Source organism: Girardinichthys multiradiatus, chromosome 18 (assembly GCF_021462225.1).
Source record: "Girardinichthys multiradiatus isolate DD_20200921_A chromosome 18, DD_fGirMul_XY1, whole genome shotgun sequence".
Taxonomy (NCBI): domain Eukaryota; kingdom Metazoa; phylum Chordata; class Actinopteri; order Cyprinodontiformes; family Goodeidae; genus Girardinichthys; species Girardinichthys multiradiatus.
The window spans coordinates 23994782-24018133 of NC_061810.1; the positions used below are offsets into that span (position 1 = coordinate 23994782).

Genomic DNA, 23352 nt, shown 5'->3' on the forward strand with positions numbered 1-23352 from the left:
TGACTTATTTGTCAGTACTGGCAAGCAGCCCATTCCCGTTGCCTTTTATTTCTCTTTTGTTTTATTGAGGAATTCCTTGTCTACCAATTGGTAAACACGTCTGCGTATGAATTAGAGAAAACATATTCAACGAAATGTGTGAATTTAATTCGTACTCCACCGTGTCTGCTTTTTATTGATAATATAAAATGTCTTCATTATGAGCATCAGAAGTTACAATAATTCTGCTCGATGAACAAACGGTATAGGGCTAATTTATTAGCCCTTGCTCAAAAATTTCATCAGACTAAAGTAAGTTAAATGCAACAATATTGCTTCCTTCTTGGAGCTTAACTTTATTCAGTTCTTTACAGAGAATAAGGCGCAGTCAATAAAAAGGCTGAAACATGTGCTTAGTGCTTGAAAGTGATGTATTGGGTGATTTAGTTTCGTCATCAGCCTGAGGTGACCCCTTGCTCCACGACAAGAGGAGAGCGGTATGTATGTGCTGTACGGTTGGTGGGCTGCACAATATACGCCGTTAAAAAAGGCCAGACTACTGAAAGCCGCAGTCGCTCCATGTTTCAGCAATCAATGGCTCTCTTACAGACTTCATCATTTACTCTGTGATTTGAACAGCTTAGTGATTTGCTCATTATTGGTGAGTAAATAAAAAACAGATGGCACTAAACTAAATTGTGCTTCCTGCTGGTTCACCTTGTCCAACTCGCAGTCACTCAACCAGATTTTCTATTTCTTAAGCTGCCAGATGGAAGAATCTGCATTATTCTACACTTAGTTAACAACAGCATTAGCATATTGGAAGCTTGGTATAACTGAAGTAGTTTATTGTTGTGATTTAATATTAAAACGGAGCAGCGATATGAAGACAGACTTAAAAAAGGGAACAAAGGCGTTCATGGTGTTTAGAGTATATTTATAGATGGTAAATGTGCTTGATTGGTTTAGAACAAATTAGTAACACTGCTTTCCACACTAAGCTTTCATTCATTCATTCATTTTCTTCTTATGTTTTTTTTTTATTTGTAGTTAAAAACTGAAAGCCCCTTCATTTTGTAAGCTGCAGCTCAAAGCTTGGAATGCTTTAGAAAACAATGAATCATTGCAGAGTTAATTGCAGTTTTTTTACTCTAGGAACATTTCTATATATGCCAATACTGCTATTACAAAAAAAAAAAGGCAAAATGGTCCAATATACCAATTCTTATATGATCAATTATATGAAAATGTGGAAATATTTTGTAAAGTATTTTGATGTGTTGGTAAATAAAACTTGGGACACATGATCTCTGCATTTAAGCCTGGACCCTCCCACAATATGAATGATGGCTTAATGCCTCACAGCAGTCTGTCATATTGGGGATCTGTCATGGTGTACCTGTGCACACAAGGACATCTGAGTTTATACCACAGGCTGTCATTACAGATGCTTGGCTACACTTACATTCAAACGTGAATCTTTTTTATGTTCTATCCCGAAATTACATTCAGAAATTACAATTTATTAGTGGACATGCAATTTCAATCAATTCAGTTGCATTATATTTATTTATGTAGTTCTAATTCACAACAAATATCACCTCAAGGCACTTGTCAAAATAAGTAAATTCAATCCAAACATCCACACAGATTCCAAGTCGATGACATACATCCAATTTTCCTATTTATCAAACAATGTAGTCACATTCATGTTCAAAGTTTTTTAAGGAAACCCAGCTGATTTCATTGAGTGGCAGACTTGCAGCAGTCCCACCTCCTCGACCAGCATGTAGCAACAGTGGAAGTTAATTTCCAGCATTCTTGGAGGTCTTATCTGCCAATTCAGAGATTAATCACTTGTGATTTGTTTTTAAGGAAAACCATGTAAAATGAGTATTCATTTTGTATATTCAATAAAAAATGGCATGCCAAAAATTTACACTCTAGTCAATTAAATTAATATTTAAAGGCCTTACATCAAACTCTTCTTTGCATGTTTCCGCTGGTGTTTTGATGTATCTTCAGTGATAAGCTCCAAGCCTTTGAGGAAGGTCTCCCTGCCATCACCCTGATCTTTAGTTCCCCCCACAGATGCTCTATGAAATTCAAGTCGGGGCTTTGGTTGGGCCACCCGTTATTTCACAAGAAACAAGTTGATAAAAGTAAAATAATTCTTTAAATCTAAATCTGTCAGTGGTATGGATCATTTTGGGCCTAACTGTATGTCCCTAACCTATGTCTGATTTTTATTAAACCCAAAAAAGTTCACCAAAGTACATGTTGGTTGATAGACCAAAACAGGTTTTGTAACTTTTGATGCATTTAATGAATAGGGGGGAAAAAACAACATTTTTCAGTGTTTGACTTGCTGGTAACCAATCAGAGCCATTTGATCCCTGTTTGGAAGCTCATATGGGCCCAAACTCTAAATTTGCCAGGCGCTTTATGCGAGCGTTTAAGGTGCGGATTACAGATAAAGCACGTATAAAAATAATTTAATCTCAAATCAAGCACCGCCACTTAGGGATGCACCAATATGAACATTTGGGCCAGTATTGACAGCCAATATAAATATTGATAAACAAATACCACATGGCCAACCCCCTTCCCTCCCCCTACCAAAACGCATACGCAAATGGGCAACAAGATGGAAATAAATAATTGTTTTTTTAATATTGCCCGGGTTTTTCTTACCAAACCAACGGCTGGTTTAAATAGTTTGATGCTATAGATTTTATTGTGAAGGTTTGCCGTTTTGACGCTATAGAGGCATGAACTCTCGTGTTGTGGTCCTGTGGCGTGTAATCAGACCCTTGGGTACAATGCTGGGTGTGGAATAAATCAGACGACCCGGTGAGCAGTTAAACAGACAAACCAGACCATTCTGAGTGGCATCAAGTTCAGTGTGTGTCTGCTTACTTTAGCCCCTAGGCAGATAGTAGCAGCTGGAGAAGAGGGATGCTCTTGTAGCTTCCCTCCACATGTAGGGAGGACCCTGTGCAGTCACATCGTGATCTTTGTTGGTTTAAATGTCCTCTCTGCGTTGGCAGCTTGTCAACATTTTCTTATCTTTCATGGTGTAAGATGGTCATATCGCCCACCCCTAAATGGGACTTATGTTTGTCACGGTATACGGAGCATTCATTATTTTAAAAAGGTTTCTTCACATTTTCCTGCATTTTTAGTTTAAAGAGAAATCATTAGTGATGATGTGTGGAGATTACCCTCCCTTTGTTTCGGGTGAAATTCAGTCATATTTATACTGTATTACAATAATAGTACTGATAGAATAAGGGTTCATTATGTTCATCCAAAGTTCTATATTATAAAATATAACACACCTAATAAACTACTATGTACACATGCCGAATCTGCTCTGTGTGTTTTTATGAGCCCGACAAATCTGGCCACTGAGTAAACACTTTGGTTGATCAGCAAGTCATCAAAATCGCACTCAATTTTATATGCAATAAGATGCTCTTATTTTACCTTCCTCTGTTTGCTTAGTTCCACTTCCAGTACGTGCAATAAGGCCTGTCTTCTGCTAATATTGCCCAGACCTAATGATTGTTTATCTTGGATTTATCTCCCAAGACCGAGATGATGGGGGTGAATGTGTTGCATGAGTGTGTGTGCACTTCGTATTAGGGCTGGGTATGGATTCAAATTTCAAGAATCAATTCAATTCCGATTCTCAAGATTTAGAATCGATTCTTTTAGATTCTTATCGAATTGGATTGAATCGAATCGATATTGGATTGCTGGTGTTAAATTTTTTTAAACTGTTACCTGAGGTTGGTCGTATTTCCACAATATTTCACTTCTACTTGGCATGTCTTGCAAATCACTTTGGTTTTGTCAAGCTCACCTTTGTCCACAACGTCTCTGAATCCAAAATGTTGCCAGATAAGGGCTTTGAGTGTGTTGGGCGTTTTTAACGCCAGGGCTTGGCTAACATTACCCGAATGGCCCGATGCCATGTTAAATCTCCGTCTTTATGCAAAACCGCGTATGGTGGTGTTCTTCTCCTTAATTTTCTTCTTCTTCCTGTATTGTGGCGCTTGGCAAACAGCCTTTTGGTGCATTACCGCCACCTACTGGAGTGGAGCCGGAAGTGCCGACTCACATTAAAGCTCACAGTGGAAAATGCACAAAACATCAATCTTTGGTTCTATGAATCGATCTTTAGGAATGAATATGAGAATCAATTCATAATATTGGAAAATCGATTTTTTTTTTAACACAGCCCTACTTCGTATCTCCTCTAACTCCAGGGAACAAATTATTCTGTATAGGAATCTAGTGATACTAGGATTGTGATTTGCAATGGAGGCCCTTTTTGTGCAATGCAAATTTAAGTCAAGTTGAACCAGTTTCAGTGATTTCTGTTTTTATATTTGCTGTAATAATAATGAAAAAACACTACAGCACGTTATTTACATCCTACCTAATATAATTCAGCGTAATCTTATCGCATCTTTCAAACAGTTTGTGCAAACAGCCACTGAAAATTAATGCAGCAAAATATTAAATTAAGTTCTTGTTTGTTTCTGTGTTGGAAATAGCAGCTGGAAAATATCCTGGTTAAGACCACACATAAACAAAGAATCTGTGATTTTGCATGCTTAGTTTTTTAGAAGAAATGCAGGAGACGAAGGAAACAAATTATTTGGTTCTAATGTGTCTGGGGTTTTTGTGGTTCTTGACTGGGATATAAAAAATATATCACCTCAATATCAGCATGCACGATATTTATACCGCAAAGAACTGTTTGGAGTGCAGTAACGGTTCGCAATATTATTGTCCATTAAAAGATTTTTTAATACTGCGCAGCCCTACCGTGCAAATAGTTAACAATGAATTAACATAATTATCAATTAGGCCAATAACGATATGTTAAAAAATTACCAAAATCTGCCGATGCCAATATATCATACATCCCAATTCATTTGTTTTAACTGGAGATGTACTGATCAGAGATTTGTGGCCATTTTCCAAACTGAGATTTTTTCAAAGCTCATTCATGTTAGTACTAGTATAAGCTTATTCTGATTTCTCTTCAAGAAGTATAATAAAACGGCGTTCAAAATATTTATTGGTGTAGCGGTCCATTATTTTCATTCAAGGAAGGATGTGTTTGTGTGAGAGAGCAGTCGCTGCCGAACATGATTTTACCCATTTAAAAGAAAGAAGCGATTACTAAGTTGACATTTTAAACTGTCTATAACATCTTATGTTAGCAATTAGCACAATTACAATGATTTAGTATTAGCAACCGTGAACATCAGTCTCTGTTTTTATTCCCTGGAGAAAGCTGACCCTTATCTACACTGAGATTTCCAAATTGCTGGCAATATTTGCAGCGCAAACACACAGTGCATTATTTTTACAAATACAAGGGATACAGTGAGATGTTTCTAAATAGTCCAGAGTGCAGTATATATGCTGAAGGTTTTTATTTTGAATGGAGTTGAGTCTCCGTTCATTTGCTGTTTCTACATTATGAAATAGATGATTGTCTGCTTCAGACTCAAGCGTAGGCAGATCCTCGGTGGTCCAAGCTAGAAACGGATAAGCCAGACCATTCTGAAGGTGGTACACAGTCGGCTAAAAGTGAAGTTACTTAGCTTTAAATGTGAGGGATCTCGTGGCTGCTGGAGGCTGACTCATGTTGCTTCCTTCTGCATCAAACAAGGACAAAAGCATGTTTTAAAGGCCTTCCCTTGTGCAGTTCCAAAGTGCTAGATGGTGCTGTATTTAACACTTGGTGCTCTTTGGTTTGTAAATTATCCGCACTGTATTTTCAAGGTCTTCTGTTTGTGTCTGTCGTGATGAATCTGAGATGCTGTGTTTGATGGGAAGTCAGAAAACTAAGCTTAGTAACCCAATACAGTTTTTCCATTTAAATTTCATTTTAGAGCAGTAATACTAACTAAATGTTACAGTCAATAAAACCAGTAACCATTTCATCCCTACAACATATATAAGCTAGATAAAGAAGTTGAAGAAAAAGGAGAAAAAAAAATGATGTGCTGAGCTAGAATATAGAACAGCAATTCATAGAATGTGCTCTGTAGACCACCTTATAGACCTCTTTACTTTTGCAGATTTTCAACACATGCTAATCCTCCATAATCTATTATCAGTATGTTGCCCTGGGTTATTTAACTAGTGTTAATTAACTAGAGATGCACTGATATAAAGAATTTTGGCTGATATCAATAACCAATATTAACATTACTTTTTTATTGCTGATACCAATGTTCATCTTCTACATTATTTATGTATACTGTATTTCCCTACCACATTGCAGACCTTGCTTCTCTGCTTTAGTTAAACACATTAACATCGGCGGATACAGATGTTAATGCAGATGTTAGCCTTTCTGCTTTGTGACAAGTAGACGTAGCTGTCCTTTTTCTGTCTGGAAAAACGTTGAACCAGTCTGAATTTGATGATATTTGGATTTGATACTATTGGTCTTTAGAAAGATGTGCAGAATCGTTGTGTAACCGTGACATGGGTCATTTTGTGAAGAGACTGTAAAACGATGCTAAGGATGTTATCTCCTGGTTCTGTTTACTTCTGTAATTTTACACTGATATCGGGTGTATACAATTCTTCAGTAGAAATATATAAACTATAAATATTTTATTAGTGTAAGAGTTGAAAGTGAAACAAATTTCCTCACAATCTCTTAAATAATAAAACTCCTTTACATAAGATTTGTTTGTAGCTGCGTGTCTATTTGAGCTCGAGTAATTACAAAGAAAGACTACATCTTTCTATATATGTTGGTCTTTTAAATATCCTAAAGATAAGGAAAATCCTACGTAGATGTCGGTGAATGATATAAATATCTTTTACGTCTCTTAGCTGTTTTTCATCCATCCAGCCTTCTTTGTTGTCTGTCTAATGTGTGCAGAGATAGCTTTGTTGTACACTTCCAGGCTTTTGTTGCTCTTTACAGTAATGTAGCACATATCAGTAGAATAATAATCAAGGACCACAGCAGGGATGGAAAGCAACATAAATAGGTTATGCATCATATTTAATGGTGCAGGCTCTTTGTGTGTGCAATATTCCTATCCTTAGTGAAACGGCACAGAGATGTCAGTTTAATCCAGGAATGCAGACCCCCATGAGGTGTGTGAGGGATGAGATGATTTTATAGAGAAGAATAGAATAGGAGGAAGCCAGCTCGTAGAAAAGTGGGAGGCGGTGTCCTAGATTGAAAATAGCCCAGAACTGTTCGGAGGTCCTTGCTACAGGGCAGGTCTGATTGTGTGAAAGGATGATGGGATTTTATCAAGGAATTTATCACACAGGGATGTGATGCAATGGATTTGGTCCTGGACGTGTTTATGGATAACCATACTTTAGGTAATCAGAAGCACAGGGAGTCTAAGCTGCAAGTCTGTGTTAAAGTTGTAGAGTCAGACGTTGTGTTGGACTTTAGAGCAGAAGAAATGGGACTTCAGCTAAATAATTTCATGTGAAAATGTGTTTTATCTCTTTGTGTCCAGCTGAAGGGAGGTGCATTACTGTGCAAATGGAAACAAAAGGTTCAACCATCAAAATATGCGGCTTCTTTGTTGTTGGTGTCAATTAAGCAGACAATTCCCTATAGTTTAGATGCACCAATCATTCAACCAGAGATCGTAATTGGCCAATTTTCCCTTTATTGGTTTAGATCCGGTGATCAGCAGATCAAATTCAGAAATTAAAAAAATGGCAGCAGTCTGGTGTTTTCTATTGGATTCAAAGCTATAACCTCCTATCGGAGAACTTTATTCTATTTTATTGTGTTATAATCCTTTAAATAATTATTTACAAAAACAAATTTGTCAAAAATGGAAAATGGTCAGACCTCGAAGAAAACCAGAGATTCCTATAGGCCAGGAAAAGCCTAATGGGTGCATTGCTTTTATTGTCTGCCAGGCTGAGCTGTACTAATTGATTTTAACTGAATGGGTCTAAAGGCAACAAAAAGTCCAAATAATTGACCAAAACCAATTAAATGTTTCAGTCTTTTTTGTAATTAACCACAACTAGATTGGTACACTACTCAATATCTTCATATAGGGTAAATGCAAATTAGGTCTCTGTTACATAGAAGGTATATTAAAAAACAAAAGTAGAACAAAAGAAATTAGCTGTTTATGCTCCAGATTATTATTATTATTATTATTAGCTCTGAGATTTTTTTTACTTTAAAAATTTTTTTATGTACAGCTTTTTTTTCCATGTGATCCAAGTAAAATGCTTTTCTTTTGGCTCTTCTCTCTCCCCATGTGGGAGTGTGATAACGCCCACCGGCTTTGATTTGTTGCTTAAAGAGTAGATGCCTGGTGAGGTATTATGTGGGTGGATGGAGACGATGTGGGGGTTGTGTTGAATTGTATGTGTTCTTCAGGAATGGTAGGTTTCTTTGTGTCTGTTGTGTTCTTTTGCAATCTTTCCCTCCTCCCTCTCCTCATAATTTTCACCTTCTTGGGTCCCCTTGAGAGGCTCCTTTATTATGTACCGAAACAATCATTCAAATTTTGATGGTTCAAGTGTGGGTTTATTTGGTTTACTTTGCACAAATTAAGTATCCAGTCATCAGCTTTACAAAATAGGGAAAGTGTGGATGTAAACTTATATTTTAGGTATATTTTTCTGCGGGTGATCAGCAGATGAAACAAATAAAGTCCTTCTAATAGAGTTTAAGCTGAACAATGTCCTGAAAAATAAATGGTTTAGTCAGGGAGCAGCTTATAGTGTGTGTGTGTGTGTAAGACGATGCATGTAAAAGCATTCCTGCTCCACCTAAATGTTATTACTATACCAACCAAAGCTAATAATTGCTTTAAAATTTAAACTGTTTATTTCTTGCACAACAATGAACAACATTAGGTTTTTAGTCATCCAGATATGAATGTTTATTTCTGTCTCCATGACCTCAATGCTGAACAGTTTCCTTTCTTGAGCTTAAACTTATTTTTTTCTGTATACAATTGATAGAGCAATATTTGAATATAGTATAATAGCAGAACTGGTGGTTAAAACAAAGCTTTATGGCACTGGAGAAAAGATTTGTTTGTTGTTGAGCTAAATTACTGCAACAAATCATACATTTTAAGTAAGTTAACAACTGTATGATTAACACAGAAAATAAAACCCAGTCAGGGAAAATCTGCATCAGTTGGTTCTTGTTGGGTTCAGTCAGTTTATGGAAGGAGGTGAAGACTGGAGTCTGTATGTGTGTGCGGGGAACCGACCCGACATCAATCGCAGTCAAACATGTTTCAATGTTTTGTGCCCAATATGAAAGCAGTCGGGTACTGTGAACTGCTGTTTGTACCACATGTTAATCAGGTAGACTTGAGTGACAACAAAAGATGTTTTTCAGTTAAGCAGTTTCTTTAGGAACTGCTTTGCATAAAGACCTGGTACCCAACAGCCATTTTACAGTTTGTTTTCCCCCTCAAGCATGATACAAACAAAAAACTTGACCAACTCATTTTTTCCTATGAGTAATCCACAAGCAACGATAAACATAGGTTTGCTCAGATTTCACAGCTCTTGGGTAAATAGATTTTATTTATTACCCAATGAGCAGCATTGTTGTCAGAGATTACAATGCACCTTTTCCATGCAACGCAAAACAAATTGGGATCAGAAGAAAAGCATCAAAAGAAATGTTAGGCTGCAAACAGCAACAACAGACTCTAGAAGGGAATATCCTTTTTCAGACCCACAACCTTATTTATCCCCACAATCCTGACTGACAGTATGTTCTCTCAGAGAGAGCAAGAGAAACTGTGACTGTCTGCCTGATAGCATGATGGTCTCCACATTCCTGACAGCACCTGTACTATGCTACACCTGTGTACTCTGTGTTGAAAGAAGATTAGATGGCTGGGCCCCCCTTTTCTTTATGAGCTTTTCTCACCATGCCTGGTGATTGGTGACTTGGCTCTAGGAGCACTGTGCTTCCTGATCTCATTCTTAAATACTGGTGAAGAGACACGGTTCCACTGTTCCACAGTCGAGGCATAAAGACCCCAAAAGAACCACGTCTGCAAAAAACAAAGATCCCTGAGGTTCCTGCAATAGACACCCTTTCTTCCATGGGTATGCCTGTAGATCCTTTCTATGAACGGCATAAACGGGATCGGAGACGAGGAGCCGCACTGGTTTAGTTCAACCTGCACTGGTAACACGTTTGACTTAATTATCTTCCTGAACCGGTACAATTGTCTTGCTGGCCAGATGTGTTTATCAAAGAGTTTCTTTCCTGATGTTTGACATGTTATAAAGTTGTATAGATCTTTATATATATATGTATATATATATATATATATATATGTATATATATATATATGTATATATATATATATATAGTTATATATATATATATATATTGCCAAATTTAGAAAGTGTAAATGTTTGATGTTTTTACCTACCACTTTTCATTTAGTACATACTCTTATTTCTCTAATTACCACTAGTACGTTGAAGTTGTAATAAAGACAGTTTTGCTGTTTTTGGCTGGTGTGCAGCAGTTAAATGTAATTTATTTTGCTTCCTCACACCAGAGAAACTGAGTAATTGCTTTTAAAATTGCTATTAAAAGTTAGAACATCTGAAAGAAACTCAGGAGTTTTTATTTAAATGTCCTAAATGTGATAACCCACCTATGGGAAGCATCGAAGGGCATTCATTAAAATGTCTAATTGTTGTGCAGCTGTATTGATGTTGAAAAGTAGTTGTGCTTACTCCTGTGTCATTTTAAGCACCTAACTGATGCTGAAAATGACAAACTTTCTCTCAGGGGAAACGTCCACACTGAAGAATGTTCTCAGCTTAACCCTGTAGTGTTAATAATGGCAAACCCGCTGAGAAAAAGATAAACTGTTTTAGTTACCAACCGGTGGGTCACTTTGACGTCAAATCGATCAATTATCAATTCTCTAATTTACAGCTTAAACCGAAACTCTCAGGTTCAGTTGGCTTAATAGTAGGTACTTTTTCCTATTATTTATCTGTAATACTCTTTGTCACTTTCTAAGCAGTTAACAAAATAGTGTTTCATTGATTTCTTTGAGTTAGCCTATAAGCAACAGAAGTGTGTGTTAAACAGAGAAACAGCTCTGTCTGTCCTCCTCTTCACTGGCTTCTACAAATAGACGAGTAATCTCTCCTTCTGCCTCTCCACAGTGAATGATCTGTGTAGAACGGTCTTATCTGACCTGCCGCACAGAAGGTTTACTGGTTTGAAAAAGAGCTTTTTATGGGTAGAGACCTGTTCATCACCCTCCCCCTGCATTTCTGTTGTCCTCTGTTTAGCACATACACCCTCATTAAAAGCATTGTAGAGCCCTTCTTGTTTCATACCCTTTCTCTTTTCCATCACCTTTTCTTCTGAAATATATGAACAGACCCAGCTGTAATTGGGTATGTATGGGTTAGGAGGAGGAGACCCCGGGGTCTGTATAGCCACCTGTCCACGTGTTAATGGGCTTTGTTGCTTCACTCAACATTTTTATACGGTTGTTTATAGGTAGTACCTTATCAGTGTAATGCTGTGATCAAATTAATTCTGTTATTGTGGAACAGATTTATCGGTTTTGTTGGAAACCTTATCGTTTACCATTCTAGGAACAAGATGAGGACATTTTAAGCCGTAATTTGTTAGGGGAAGATGATATTTAATCCCATTTTAACAACAGGTTTATGATGTGATGACCAGCTTCGCTCTAGAACATCCAAACAGCATTTCTAAACAGATTTTAATCTGTTTGCACTATTGGGTTGTCATGACCTAACATTTCTAACTTGATACCAATACTGTGATAAATCCTCGATACTATATCATTTTCAATACCTCGGCAACATTATTTGAAGCCACAGGGTCCTTTTGTAGTTCAGAGAAATAAATATAAGTTACACAAACGTCCTTTAGGGCAAAACCAAAAAGTATGGAACAATTTAGTCTTCATTTAGAAAAATATACAAGGGTCACTGCACTGTTTTGAAAAACGGTAGACAAGATAACAGTATGAGTGTTATTATCATTTATGGAAGTGTATACCTTTTGATTCAGATGCGTAATTATTTTATTTTATTATAATGGCTAATCTTTAGTATGCTTCCAATTTCCTGTGAATTTGCTGTTGATACAAATAAATGTTACTTCTGAGAAACAAATAAAGGTTCATTTGAATAACTTTTGTATTTGAAGCATTATATTTTCTCAGTAATAGCTAAAATAAAAATGCCTTAAAAACCTATAATCTTTTTAAACATTTGAATGTACTTTAAGTGTGTGTGTGTGTGTGTGTGTGTGTGTGTGTGTGTGTGTGTGTGTGTGTGTGTGTGTGTGTGTGTGTGTGTGTGTGTGTGTGTGTGTGTGTATGTTAGAACAATTTATAACCCCTGGTATTTTGTGTTTGTTATACTTAAGTTGAATCTCTTTTATATATTTCCTTCAGACTCCTTTTTCTGTACTTGTTAGCTTGATGTGTGCCATATTGTGTTTGGATGCTCCTAATAAACAACTTTGAAAAGCGTTGCACATTTTGAGGGAAGCGCATCTCCACAGCGGAGCTCAGATCGACTGAACTCCAACATTGGGCTGACCGTGAAGCTGATATTGGACGGATAGCATTAGCTTGTCATCCGGGAGGTGTACTTACTACTTCGCTGTTGCAGATACAGAAGCTTAACTGGCCTTTTTAGGCTGCTGTCAAACATCAGAGCCATAATGTTAGCTTATAGTGTTAGCGCAGCTAGCATGTGGCGTCCTTCGGCATTTCATTTTTTCCTGTCCTTCTGCCTTAGAGGAAAAGTTCCTCCTAACAACGCTTTTGTGTTTGCCTTGTCAGCTAAAGGAGTTAGCATATTGTGCGTTTGTATTATAATTACTGTTGCAGATTCATCTAAACTGTTTGACTAATATTGAGATGATACTATAAGCTGTTTTAATTGGATTCATAGACCGCCATTTGAAGTTTAGAGCACTACACATGGCGAAGGCTAGAAAGAAGAGCCATAAACTGTGGTGCTATTGTTTTGGCTGCCCTGCTACGAATAAACCGATACAAAACTGTGATTAAATGGTCCAATAAATCTGACTAACTGGTAAAACGTTGAGCAGACGAATCAGGCCACCTCAGGAGCCCAGACGTCCAGCTTAATGTTACCTTCCTTAGCAGAAGCATTAGCTCCTAGGCAGCATATAGTGACTGTAGGAGAGGAGTGGTCTAGTGGTTTCCTTCTGGTTGTCATTTTAAATGGCCAAATTTAAGCAATACACCGAATATCGGCTTTTTGTTGTGAATATTTAAGCATCCTAAAGTCGAGGCCAAAGCAGAGCTGTAAAGAAGGGCAGCTTTTAATTCAACTTCAGAAGAATTTGCATGTTGAAACACAGATTACTGAAGGTGGGCAAAGTAAATGATGAGTTTAACATCGAAGAGCTGCTCCGGGGCGCGAAGGGATTAAATCACAAATGATGCAGTAGATTAATGAGGATTGTACTCTGAGATGTGTTCAAGCAGGTTAATCATCTCCCTTGAGACTTAATTTCAGTGTGAGACATGAGTTTAAGAGGCGAAATAGAACTGGTGTCTTATAACACTTGTTTTAGAAGCACACTCACACCCAGGTTTGGGGCACGTGTTAAGGGATTTCTACAACATTAAACCCTTTAAGAAATCAGCTACACATTTTTGTAATTTTCATGTATCAGTGTTTTAGGTTTTGATCCTGCTGTTGGACTGAGTCTTGACCATAACTTCCTTATGCTATGTGTGTATAAAATGGGACACAGTTAGGATGCAAAGCATTTGTTTTGTAGTTAACTGACTGTGAAGCACAAGGTTAGGGTGGATCAGTTCAGATTTAATTTCCAGTCCATTCAGTTTAGAAATATGTTTTATATAGGGAGCCCACACTGACGGAGTGGTTTTAATTGAGTTTTATAACGGCTGGCTTGGAGTTTTTGGTGTTAACCACAGAAGACTCAGCATCCTCTTGTACACACCACATGACAGCGCCACCTTTACATGCACACTTCAAGTACCACGTCCCGTCTCTCACACAAGCTCAAATATCACACATTTCACACACATCCTCTCCTCCTTTTTATTGAGAATCCTTCAGTCTCCTCGCTCTATGTTTCCTTCAGCACTCTTGTGGTTCTGGTTCATGCTTGGTTCAGCTCTGAGCCTTTGTGTACTGTGTTTTGTGTAGTTGTTATGCTTGCCATCACCTGCCTGCTCACTGGGTTTGTTGTGCTTTTTCGTGGGCTGAATCAGTGTTTGTTTCGCTTTTAAATGCAGCACGTTCCATGTGTGTATACTCATACATACTCATGGGTTGTTATCATTCTGGTAAACATCCTACAGGTTTTGCAAGCCGCAGCACAGGATGAACACTACAGTTTTTAGACTTAAACTCTCGCTCAGAAATGCACTTTCACTAACCATTTACTGTTGCAACGGTGCTTGCTCTTTCTTTCCTCCTTTTCCTTTGCTGTTTTCTTTATTTTTTTTATTTCACTATATTTTCTTGTGTTCATTGTAATCATGACCTCTTGCTGTTTTAATTTCAGATTTGCATATCCACTTCCACTCCTTCCTCATTTGCATACAGCAAGAATGGCGAGCGGGCATCCCACAGACAAATTCAGTTTCATGTATCAACCAGACACGCACAAGAGGTACGGGGCATGCATGCACACACACTCACACTGTCACAAAAACACTTTCAGAATGCCCGCATTCATGATCGGCAGGTAAGTTGGACATATCAAAGCTGTGCATGAGGCATAGGTTTTTCTTTTCTTTTTTTCTTTATTTGTTTTTTTGCAGGGCGTGTAGCATTAACGACACTTCTACCCTGACCCGGTTCTAGCACCTGAATCCATTAATAGGTCACTCCTCTTTTTGCTCCAGTAGCGGAAGCCAGGCTGCCTATCTTGTCGTGCATTTGTTGGTGCTGTCGGGATAATTTTTACGTGAATTCGTCGAGCCGCATTCTCAAGACCACACAGAAGACTTTAGTTCTCAATGGATCCACACCTTCTTGTGCTTTCCAGCCAGTACTTGTCCTCCATGTTATTTCAATAGTTGGGAGTATATACTTAATGTTGAGCCTACTTAAGGGTGATGATTCACAGGGTTTCGTGACTTTCAGATGTTTTTCTATGCCAGCAGAATTCCCTAGATGAATGTCATTTTAACAGTATGTGTATTGTTTTTCCTAGTTGACATTTATTACATGTATTCTTTCTGTTTTCTTTTTCTTCCTCACCCCTCTTCCCATCCATTCACCCTCCCTGTGTTTCTTCTTAGTAAAAGCAGGTTATCTTCAGCCATGAATCCAGTCTACAGTCCAGTTCAGCCTGGCACTCCTTATGGAAACCACAAGAACATGGCCTTCACAGGTGAGACAAGCGTCCGCTGACGAGATTGGTTCTTACCCAGTATGGCATAGACTCATGCAGCATATGGAATTAGATGAAATGTTTTTGGATTTTTTTTTTCAGTTCAAAAGAGTTATCCATTGTCTACAGATTCTTTCCATCCGTCCATTAATTTATTTTTCTATCCATCGGTGTCCAGTCATCCAAGCAACCATACTTTTATTAATTCATCCGTTAACCATTCCTCTGTTATTTGTCTTTTTATCTGTGTTCATCTCAGTGCATCCATCCAATATTAATTTATTCCATCCATCCATTTGTTTCTATTTTTCATCCCTTTATCTTTCCATCACCTTCCATATGTGACCCATTCATTCATCCTCATACAACCATCTAATCATCCATCTATCCATTTATTCAACATCCATCTTTGTCTGTCCATCTGTCTACCTGCGAGTCGACGGTCCCAGAGTTCTCACCAGGAATTTCTATGAGCATTAGCACCCCACCTAAATTTTTCTTTGCACTTTAATGCAATTGAATTTATAATGCACATTATAAATGGCTAATAATGGCAGTAATAACTATCAATATGTGTCATAGTTAGGCTGAAATCATGGAGGTGGCTAGCAAAAATAGCACGGCTAGCATAAAGGTAAAATCAAAGGTTCAAAAGTGAATGCAAATAACCCAATGTGAAGACCCATCAGCTTCATCAGCGGTTATTTGCAGCCATTGGAAGGCTTCGTTTCATGCTGGGTTGATGCCAGAGTTCTGACCTCCGTTTCTTCTGCTTGTTAAGCCCTCCAACAGCAGAAATGACGTCCTTGTCTATGACTGACCCATGCTAGTACTGGCTGCAGGCCTGTCATGTTGCTCCTTGCCATTAGTGGAATAACAGTCATCCAATTTGTGCTTAGCAGCTACCGGGAAGAACGGCGTTATATGACGGTGTTTATACCCATCCTTCGAAGCTGACATGATTTTAGAAAGCTTTACCGTTAACGGTCGCACAGAGTCATAGGGTGAAAAGAAGTGGGAACAGATTCGGCGCATGCACAATAGCCGAGATAAAGACCACACGGAGGGAACCCAGATGTCAATCAAAGGGCTGATACGCTTATAAAAAATTAGCGCATTGGCCTAATTTCAGCGCAACGGTGACAACTTTCAGCGTTGCGGCCCGCTACGCTGAAATGCACAGGAGAGAACCCTGGGTCCTCCCAGCTCCCCGTCCATCTGCCTGTCTAACCATTCATCAGTTTGTCCTTCCATCTATCCAAAGGTTTGTTTGTGAGTTCATTCATCTGCTTGTCCATCGATCTTCATGTTTATTTTTCCTTCCTTTTGGTCCTTCCGAAGTCTTTGCTAATTCCATATCTGAAGCTTGACCACTGTGGACACATCTGCCATAAAGTACCGTTTATAAAATGATCTAGAAAAGGACTGAGAAATCTGTAAAAGTCAGGACATTTGACATGAAAAATGTGCAGGAGGCCTACTCTATATGGGTCACCTAACATTAGGGCTACAGCTGATGTTAGTAGATGCTATTTAACTAATCTGTTAAAGTTTGTCTGATTACTCAGCGATTATTTAAATCCCTCTCTGTTTTGCGTCGGCACACCTTCTGTTCTCAGTGCCGGTACCACTACTTCTCCAGTCTGTGTATCTGTAAGAGACACCCTGATGAACCCCGGCAGCAAATTAAAATGAGAAGTGAAACGGGAATCTGAAAAAAACTTTTTCTACACAGAATACTTTTTTATATGTTTTCTCAAACAATAAAATGTTCCAATAATCACAAACTGTGTTTTAAAGAGTCTCAAGTATCAAATGGGCAACCCTTCTAGGTATTTTAGAAAGAGCTGCTTTAAGAGGAACTAAACTCCTAATCAACTTTTTTTTGCAGATAAACAGTATAAATTGGGCTTTAAGTGTGCTATCCTTATGTTGCTGTGCTATTTTTTTTATTTCATGTAACCTTGTCTAATTCTGCAATATTTAGCCTAAAAATGTCTTAGTGCTGCCCTCTTTGGGTTGAACGGTGTCTACTGCTGTTGAATTTTCCTATTGGTTCAAACGGTGCAGCTTGGTACATGTCTACGTCACAGACCCCACGTTCGGGTATAAAACCATCTCACTCCGACGAGCATCACAGCGAGCCAACAGCTCAAACTGATATGGCTCATGTCTGCTGAGCTCCGCAAAGCCTCTCTTGACCTCCGATGATGAGGGAGGTGAAAAATCCGTTATGTTTCAATATACCAAATTAAGCTAGCTGCCACTTTACCTCGTCCTCTGGACCACAACCCCGCTTAAGCCCCTCAGCTCATCCCCACACGTGGCACTGTCCACTTTGGTGGCATTTTTCAAACTTTGTCTGGGGGAGTTATTCTTTTCCATTGGGTTTAGTTCCATTTTAAAGATGCTTCAGATTCGTAAAAAACTGGGAAGAAGCCCTTCTTCTCAACAAGCTCCCACAGAGTTGGGCGTACTTGACCCCGTGGACGTCTGAGTCCGTCGGACGCGTCTGCGAAAGCAACATTTTTATGACCGTGTTCGCATATTAGGTGTCACACAATAAACTGCTCGGCAGGATATACGTCTTCACATCAAACTTGTTTAATATATGACTCCAAGCTGATGAGAAGGACTGAGCTCTCTGCGCCACACTGACTGGTGTGCAGTGGGTGTCCCGGTGGAGAAGAAACGGGACTAGGCGCCCAGCTAGCTCATCAAACATGCGACTATCCATTCGGACGTATTCAAAGTGTTTCTTGTGGTCCATCGTCGCATGTCTTCACCAGCTTATTGTATTCCCCTTCTTCATTCATGTCTGGTTTAATAGACTTATAAACACCTTCTTTTCTTTGGTTTTTAAGGCAAATGCACTCTTCCTCCTTAACTGATGATGTCATGGCAGAAAGTGCAAAAAATGTAGGAATTTATCACAAGCAATAAAGTGATACGCTCGACCACGAAATCCAAAATATGCGCGGACAGTGTGTACGAAGTCCGCGCTGCTCACAGTATACGTACAGTACGCCCGACTCTGTGGGAGCCTTAACTTAGAAAAAAACAGCACACTGCTGTGATGAAAAGAAGGACCCCGGTTGTCTTAACAGTATAGAGGAGACTATAAAAGAGGAAAGCGAGAAGTGTGGACCCAGATCTTGAGCCATCCTGTCTTGGGTTTTAATTGTAACCCTTCCCTGCTTAAACAGCATCAGAGGTGATGCTGTTTGATGGACAAACTATATGTTGGGTGGTCAGATTACACCATTAGCTCATCCATTATTTTAAAAAATATCGACGCCCTCTATTATGACAGTAACTTCAACTATTCCCCTATTAAAATGTTGACAGCACTTTAGCCGGTGCTTTTTAAAAAGGCTTTAATTTCCCTCTATCTGTAAAAAGTAAAACGGCAACACTTAAAGGACAAATCATTGCTTTATTTTTTAAACTAGTCTACTAGCAGAATTACATTTTCACCTTCTAAGGTGTCTCTAAATCCTTAATCTTGGTGTTATTGACTGAAATACTCGGTCCCTCTCTGTACACACAGACCAGTTCGAGCCTTCACTCAGACCATTAGGCAGAAAATTGAATACAATAGAACAAGATACAAAAGCAGGCTGTTTTCCATTTCCTACGTCTTTGTCGGCATCGTTGTACGTATTAAACCGTCCCTCTGAAATTTTTAGTGTTAGGTCTTCACCAAACCTCTACAGACTGTAAAAGGTAAATTCAGTGAGATTCTCAGGAAAGCTAACTTGGTTTTCTAATACCATCCAAACAATCAGCCTTTTTTATTGTAAAAAATACCACATTTGATTTGTAAACGGGTTGAATGTCCCACTTCTGCTTAGGCTATAATATAAGGCTTTTTCTTTTTTTTTGGCTAACTTTACATTTTAATGTCATAATAAAGTTTTTCTACGACTTACTAAACAAATCACAATTTAAGTGTTGTCATTTTTGCATTATGAGTTTATTCTGCAATCTATCATCCTTGATTTTAGAGGTATTCCTTCAAGTTTTGTTTCCAGTTTTAGTGAGACAAAAATATGATTTTCATCTATATGTTTTACCCTGTTATCTTTTTAGTCAGTGAAGGGAAAATGTAGACATTTAAAGCCTCTACTGCTCACTATTTCAAGCTTTTTCCACCCAAGTGGCTCCATTGATAAACTAGAGCTTGTGCTAGCGGTAGTTCTTCCCTGGTTATATAAAACAAAACAAAACTGAAAGCCTCACATTACATCACCTATAAAGGTCTCCAACAGTCAGATCCTCTTTCTGTTGTATTTTGATGATTCTGTAGAGGATCAGAGCCCTGAGGGAAGAGTTGGACTACACAAATCACATTACTTATATCAGTATCCTTACAACGGGCTTAATATCTCCGCCTTAACTTATCAACACTTTCTTAAACAGCCTGTGTTTGTAATGGAGCCTGCAGTCCTGACCTAGATGGTCTCTGATCTGTCATAACCAGCCATGCTGCCTCCATTTAAAACACCCAACGTTTTCAGGCAGGGTTCATTTAAACTTACCTGGTGAGGTAAAAGTATAGACCTGCAAACATCAGTTGTCAGTTCAGCTCTTTGCAGTGATTTACATACAAGTTTGCTATAACTTTGCAATTATATTCATCACAAAACAATCCAACATACACAACAAAAAGACAGGAAAGCATTCATATTTACAAACTTAGCTAAAATTGACACTCATTTCAGTTGGTCAACCAATCAATAAATACATACAGGTTATTGATGGCTTATCCCAGTCCATGATCAGCTATCTCTCAACACCTTATACCTTTTTTAAATATTTCCACACAGTGGGGCGCTGCGTTGGTGCAGGGGTAAAACCCGCAGCCCACGTCCAGAGGCTTTAGACCTCGACGCAGGCCGTCACGGGTTCAAGTCCCGGCCCATTGACCTTTGCAGCATGTCGTCCCCCTCTCTCCACCCTTTCCTGTCGGCTTACTGTCAAAAAATGAGAAACTAAAGGCCACTAGTGCTACAAAAAAACAAAACTGTTCCATGCAGTTATTAAACCTATGCAGTTTAAATCATGACATAGAAATGAAGATAAATTCAGATTTTTTTTGGTTATTTAGCACCTTGTGGGTTTGTGCAAAATACAAGTAAACCTGTTTAAAAAGACATCTCAATGCATTTTACAGGACAAATGGATCCAGTAGATCTGAGCCCAAATTCAGTCCAGATTAATTCAGTCCAGTTATCTCGTTATCATCTGTTGTTGCTAAAAGCAACACAAAGAATAATCACTGTAGATTATTATAATTAAACTGTAATTTTAGGCTTGGTCTTGACTTCTTGGTATCTCTCTGTAACTTCACCCTATGACCCGGAAAGCTTTTTGTCAGGTCTGATCTTCGTGTGATTTATGACGCACAGGAGTGAGTGTCTACCTCCTGGCGTGCATCTTTGTGCGTCGCTAACGTGTCTGAATTTATCTCCTCCCACAACATAAAGGCCAGGGTGCCTCGTCTGCCTAATCGGTGGAAGTTGGACACTTTTAGTCGACTGCGTTTATTGCTCCAGACGTTCTTTTTTTAAATTTTTTTTTATGACTGCCATCTGTGCACGTCCTGCTTCAACCTATGCTCTCTTGTACACTTATCTGTGTGTCAGGTGTTTCCTCTGCTTGTTAAGTTAAAGTTTATAATGTTTCCTTTTCCACCTGTGAACTTGGTCTTGCAGCCTATCCAGGAGGGTATCCAGCCACAGCTCCAACCTACACTCCCAACCTCTATCAAACAGGCAGTCCTGGGTATCCACCAGGTGAGCTCATACTCTGAAACACTGTTTTCCAACAAGATGATACAGCTGTCATTTATCGCTACTGTTATTTAAGACGGGTTAAAAGAACCTGTTGATGTTTTTGGAAAAGAATCCAACAAACTAGATTTGGAGGAGAGAATATTTTGTCATTTTATGCCATTTTAATAAGAATTTAGAAGAATTAAATTGTTATATTTCAAAGTAGAGCTGGATAATATGTCTGACTGCTTCCATCATGTCAAAAGCCAGCCTTAGTATTGTAACTACACATTTTCCTGGTGTCGCATAGCCCTCTCTGAAACTGGGAAATCTTGTCATTCAATAAATAATTATAGAAAAATGTTGATTTAGACTTGTTTGCCATTTTCAAATGTTGCTAGTAGATTGAAATAATAAACAAATGTTTAAAATGCTTTGAGGAGTCTTTACACAGCATCTAAGTATGCTGCTGGTTTATTTAGAAAGGAACTTGCCACCTGCTGAGTAAATATGCAGTTCATGGTTGGAGAACCAGGTGATGGAGCAATTGTGAAAAGGATTTATTTTTAGTTTAAAGCTAGAGATGCGCTGTTTAAATATATGCAAGTGGGGGTTTCCTGCCTTAATCTGGTATTACTTTGATTTTATTTATGAGATTTAAATAAACTTAGAAAGTAATTTATTTTAAAGGTGCATCTAAAAAAAATTATATTAAAAGTTACTTTATTTGAATAATTGAATTCAAAATGGGAAATTCATATATTATATGGATTTCTTATACAAAGAGTTGTATATTTGTCTTGAAGCTCTGAATCCAGCCACTGTCCACACCTCATGAATCTCCCCCAAACTGTTGCATTAGATTTTCTTTACAATTCCTTAAAGCTGCACTTATCTCTGTTGCTTGTGCACATTTTCCAACAAACGTTTTGCCTTCCACTTAACTTTCCTTTAATACGTTTGATCGGGCTCTGAACAGCCAGCTTTTTTAACAGTGACCTTTTGTTGCTCACCCATCTTGTGGGTGTAAGGCGCATCTATTAGCCTTACCTTCCTGTGACCTCTCCGTCTACCTAGGGTGTTTGTTTTTTTTTGGGGGGGGGGATTGCATTTCAACTTGGGGGTCTGAAAATCGGGCTGCTTGTGTAAGAGCTGTGATTGGAATTACTATTGGCTACCTAAAGACTACATTTATGTCATAGCGGCTAAGCTCTGAAACAGAATTAAAACCAGTTCTAACTCAGAAGAAGTTTGTAATAATCCATAGATCTTTAACAATTAAAGCCGGCGACTGCGAGATGAGTATCATGGAGAGAGTAAGCACACACCAACATCCAGAAGTTGCTGCTGCATCGTGTCTGCTCAATTCAAACATCAAGTGGGTGAAAGATTCTTGCAAGAAAACTACCCCAGGAATCTTCCAAGGTTCCTGGAAAGGTTCCTGCAGTTGAAACGCACCTAAAGACAGTCTGCTGGACTACTGTCAACCCAGCAGTCTGTCGTATAGCTGTGTAAGCCGAAATATTAATATAATATAGCATTTCTGTAAGAAAATTGAGTCTCATTGTAGTATTCATATTTTTTGAGAAACACATTTTTTGGGTTTTTATTAGTTGTAAGCCTTTTAGTCCAAATGAACAGAAATAAACACTTGAAATAAATCTCTCCGTGTGTAATACATCTATAAAATGAGTTTAACATCTTACATTTCTGAAATAAATGAACTCTTTAATGATTTTATATTGTATTGATCTGTTTTTCTATTAAAGCCCCTGAAATGTTAACTATAAAGCATGTAATTTCCCTTTTTATGTTTACAAAAGAAAACTAAATAGCTTCATTGTAAAACATATCGTATGAGAAAAAATAATATCCTCAATGTTTTCCTGTCCTTTTGGATTTAGTTTGTAGCAAAGGAAGAAGCAGGATTTAGTCTCCTCCTGAAGCAGACTCCTCTCTTCCCTCCCTGAGTTTGGATTCATCTTCTGGAAGTCAAATAAAATATATCTGCTTTTGTTCTCCCAGAAATCTGAGCCTTTTTGTTGTGGTTCTGCTGTGTTGTCCTTTCTGGGCTTTCCGCTGGGCCCAATTTATATGATTAAAATAGTTCATTTTCTTTTTCCCTCAACGTGAATGAATTGCGAGATAAGCCAGCTGTGT

The 23352-nt window shown here is 38.3% G+C and overlaps 1 protein-coding gene across 3 annotated transcripts in view; it reads left to right on the forward strand.

The window, feature by feature from the left end:
- fam168a (family with sequence similarity 168 member A) overlaps positions 1-23352 on the forward strand; it is a 29436-nt gene that overhangs the window by 1954 nt on the left and 4130 nt on the right. The window contains exons 2-4 of one of the 3 annotated variants that reach the window (XM_047391062.1): positions 14582-14689; positions 15324-15415; positions 21133-21213. In XM_047391062.1, the coding sequence (XP_047247018.1) occupies positions 14628-14689; positions 15324-15415; positions 21133-21213 (235 nt within the window). In that variant the 5' untranslated portion in view covers positions 14582-14627. The remainder of the gene's footprint in view (positions 1-14581; positions 14690-15323; positions 15416-21132; positions 21214-23352) is intronic. The other 2 variants (XM_047391063.1, XM_047391064.1) reach the window with 2 other exon arrangements.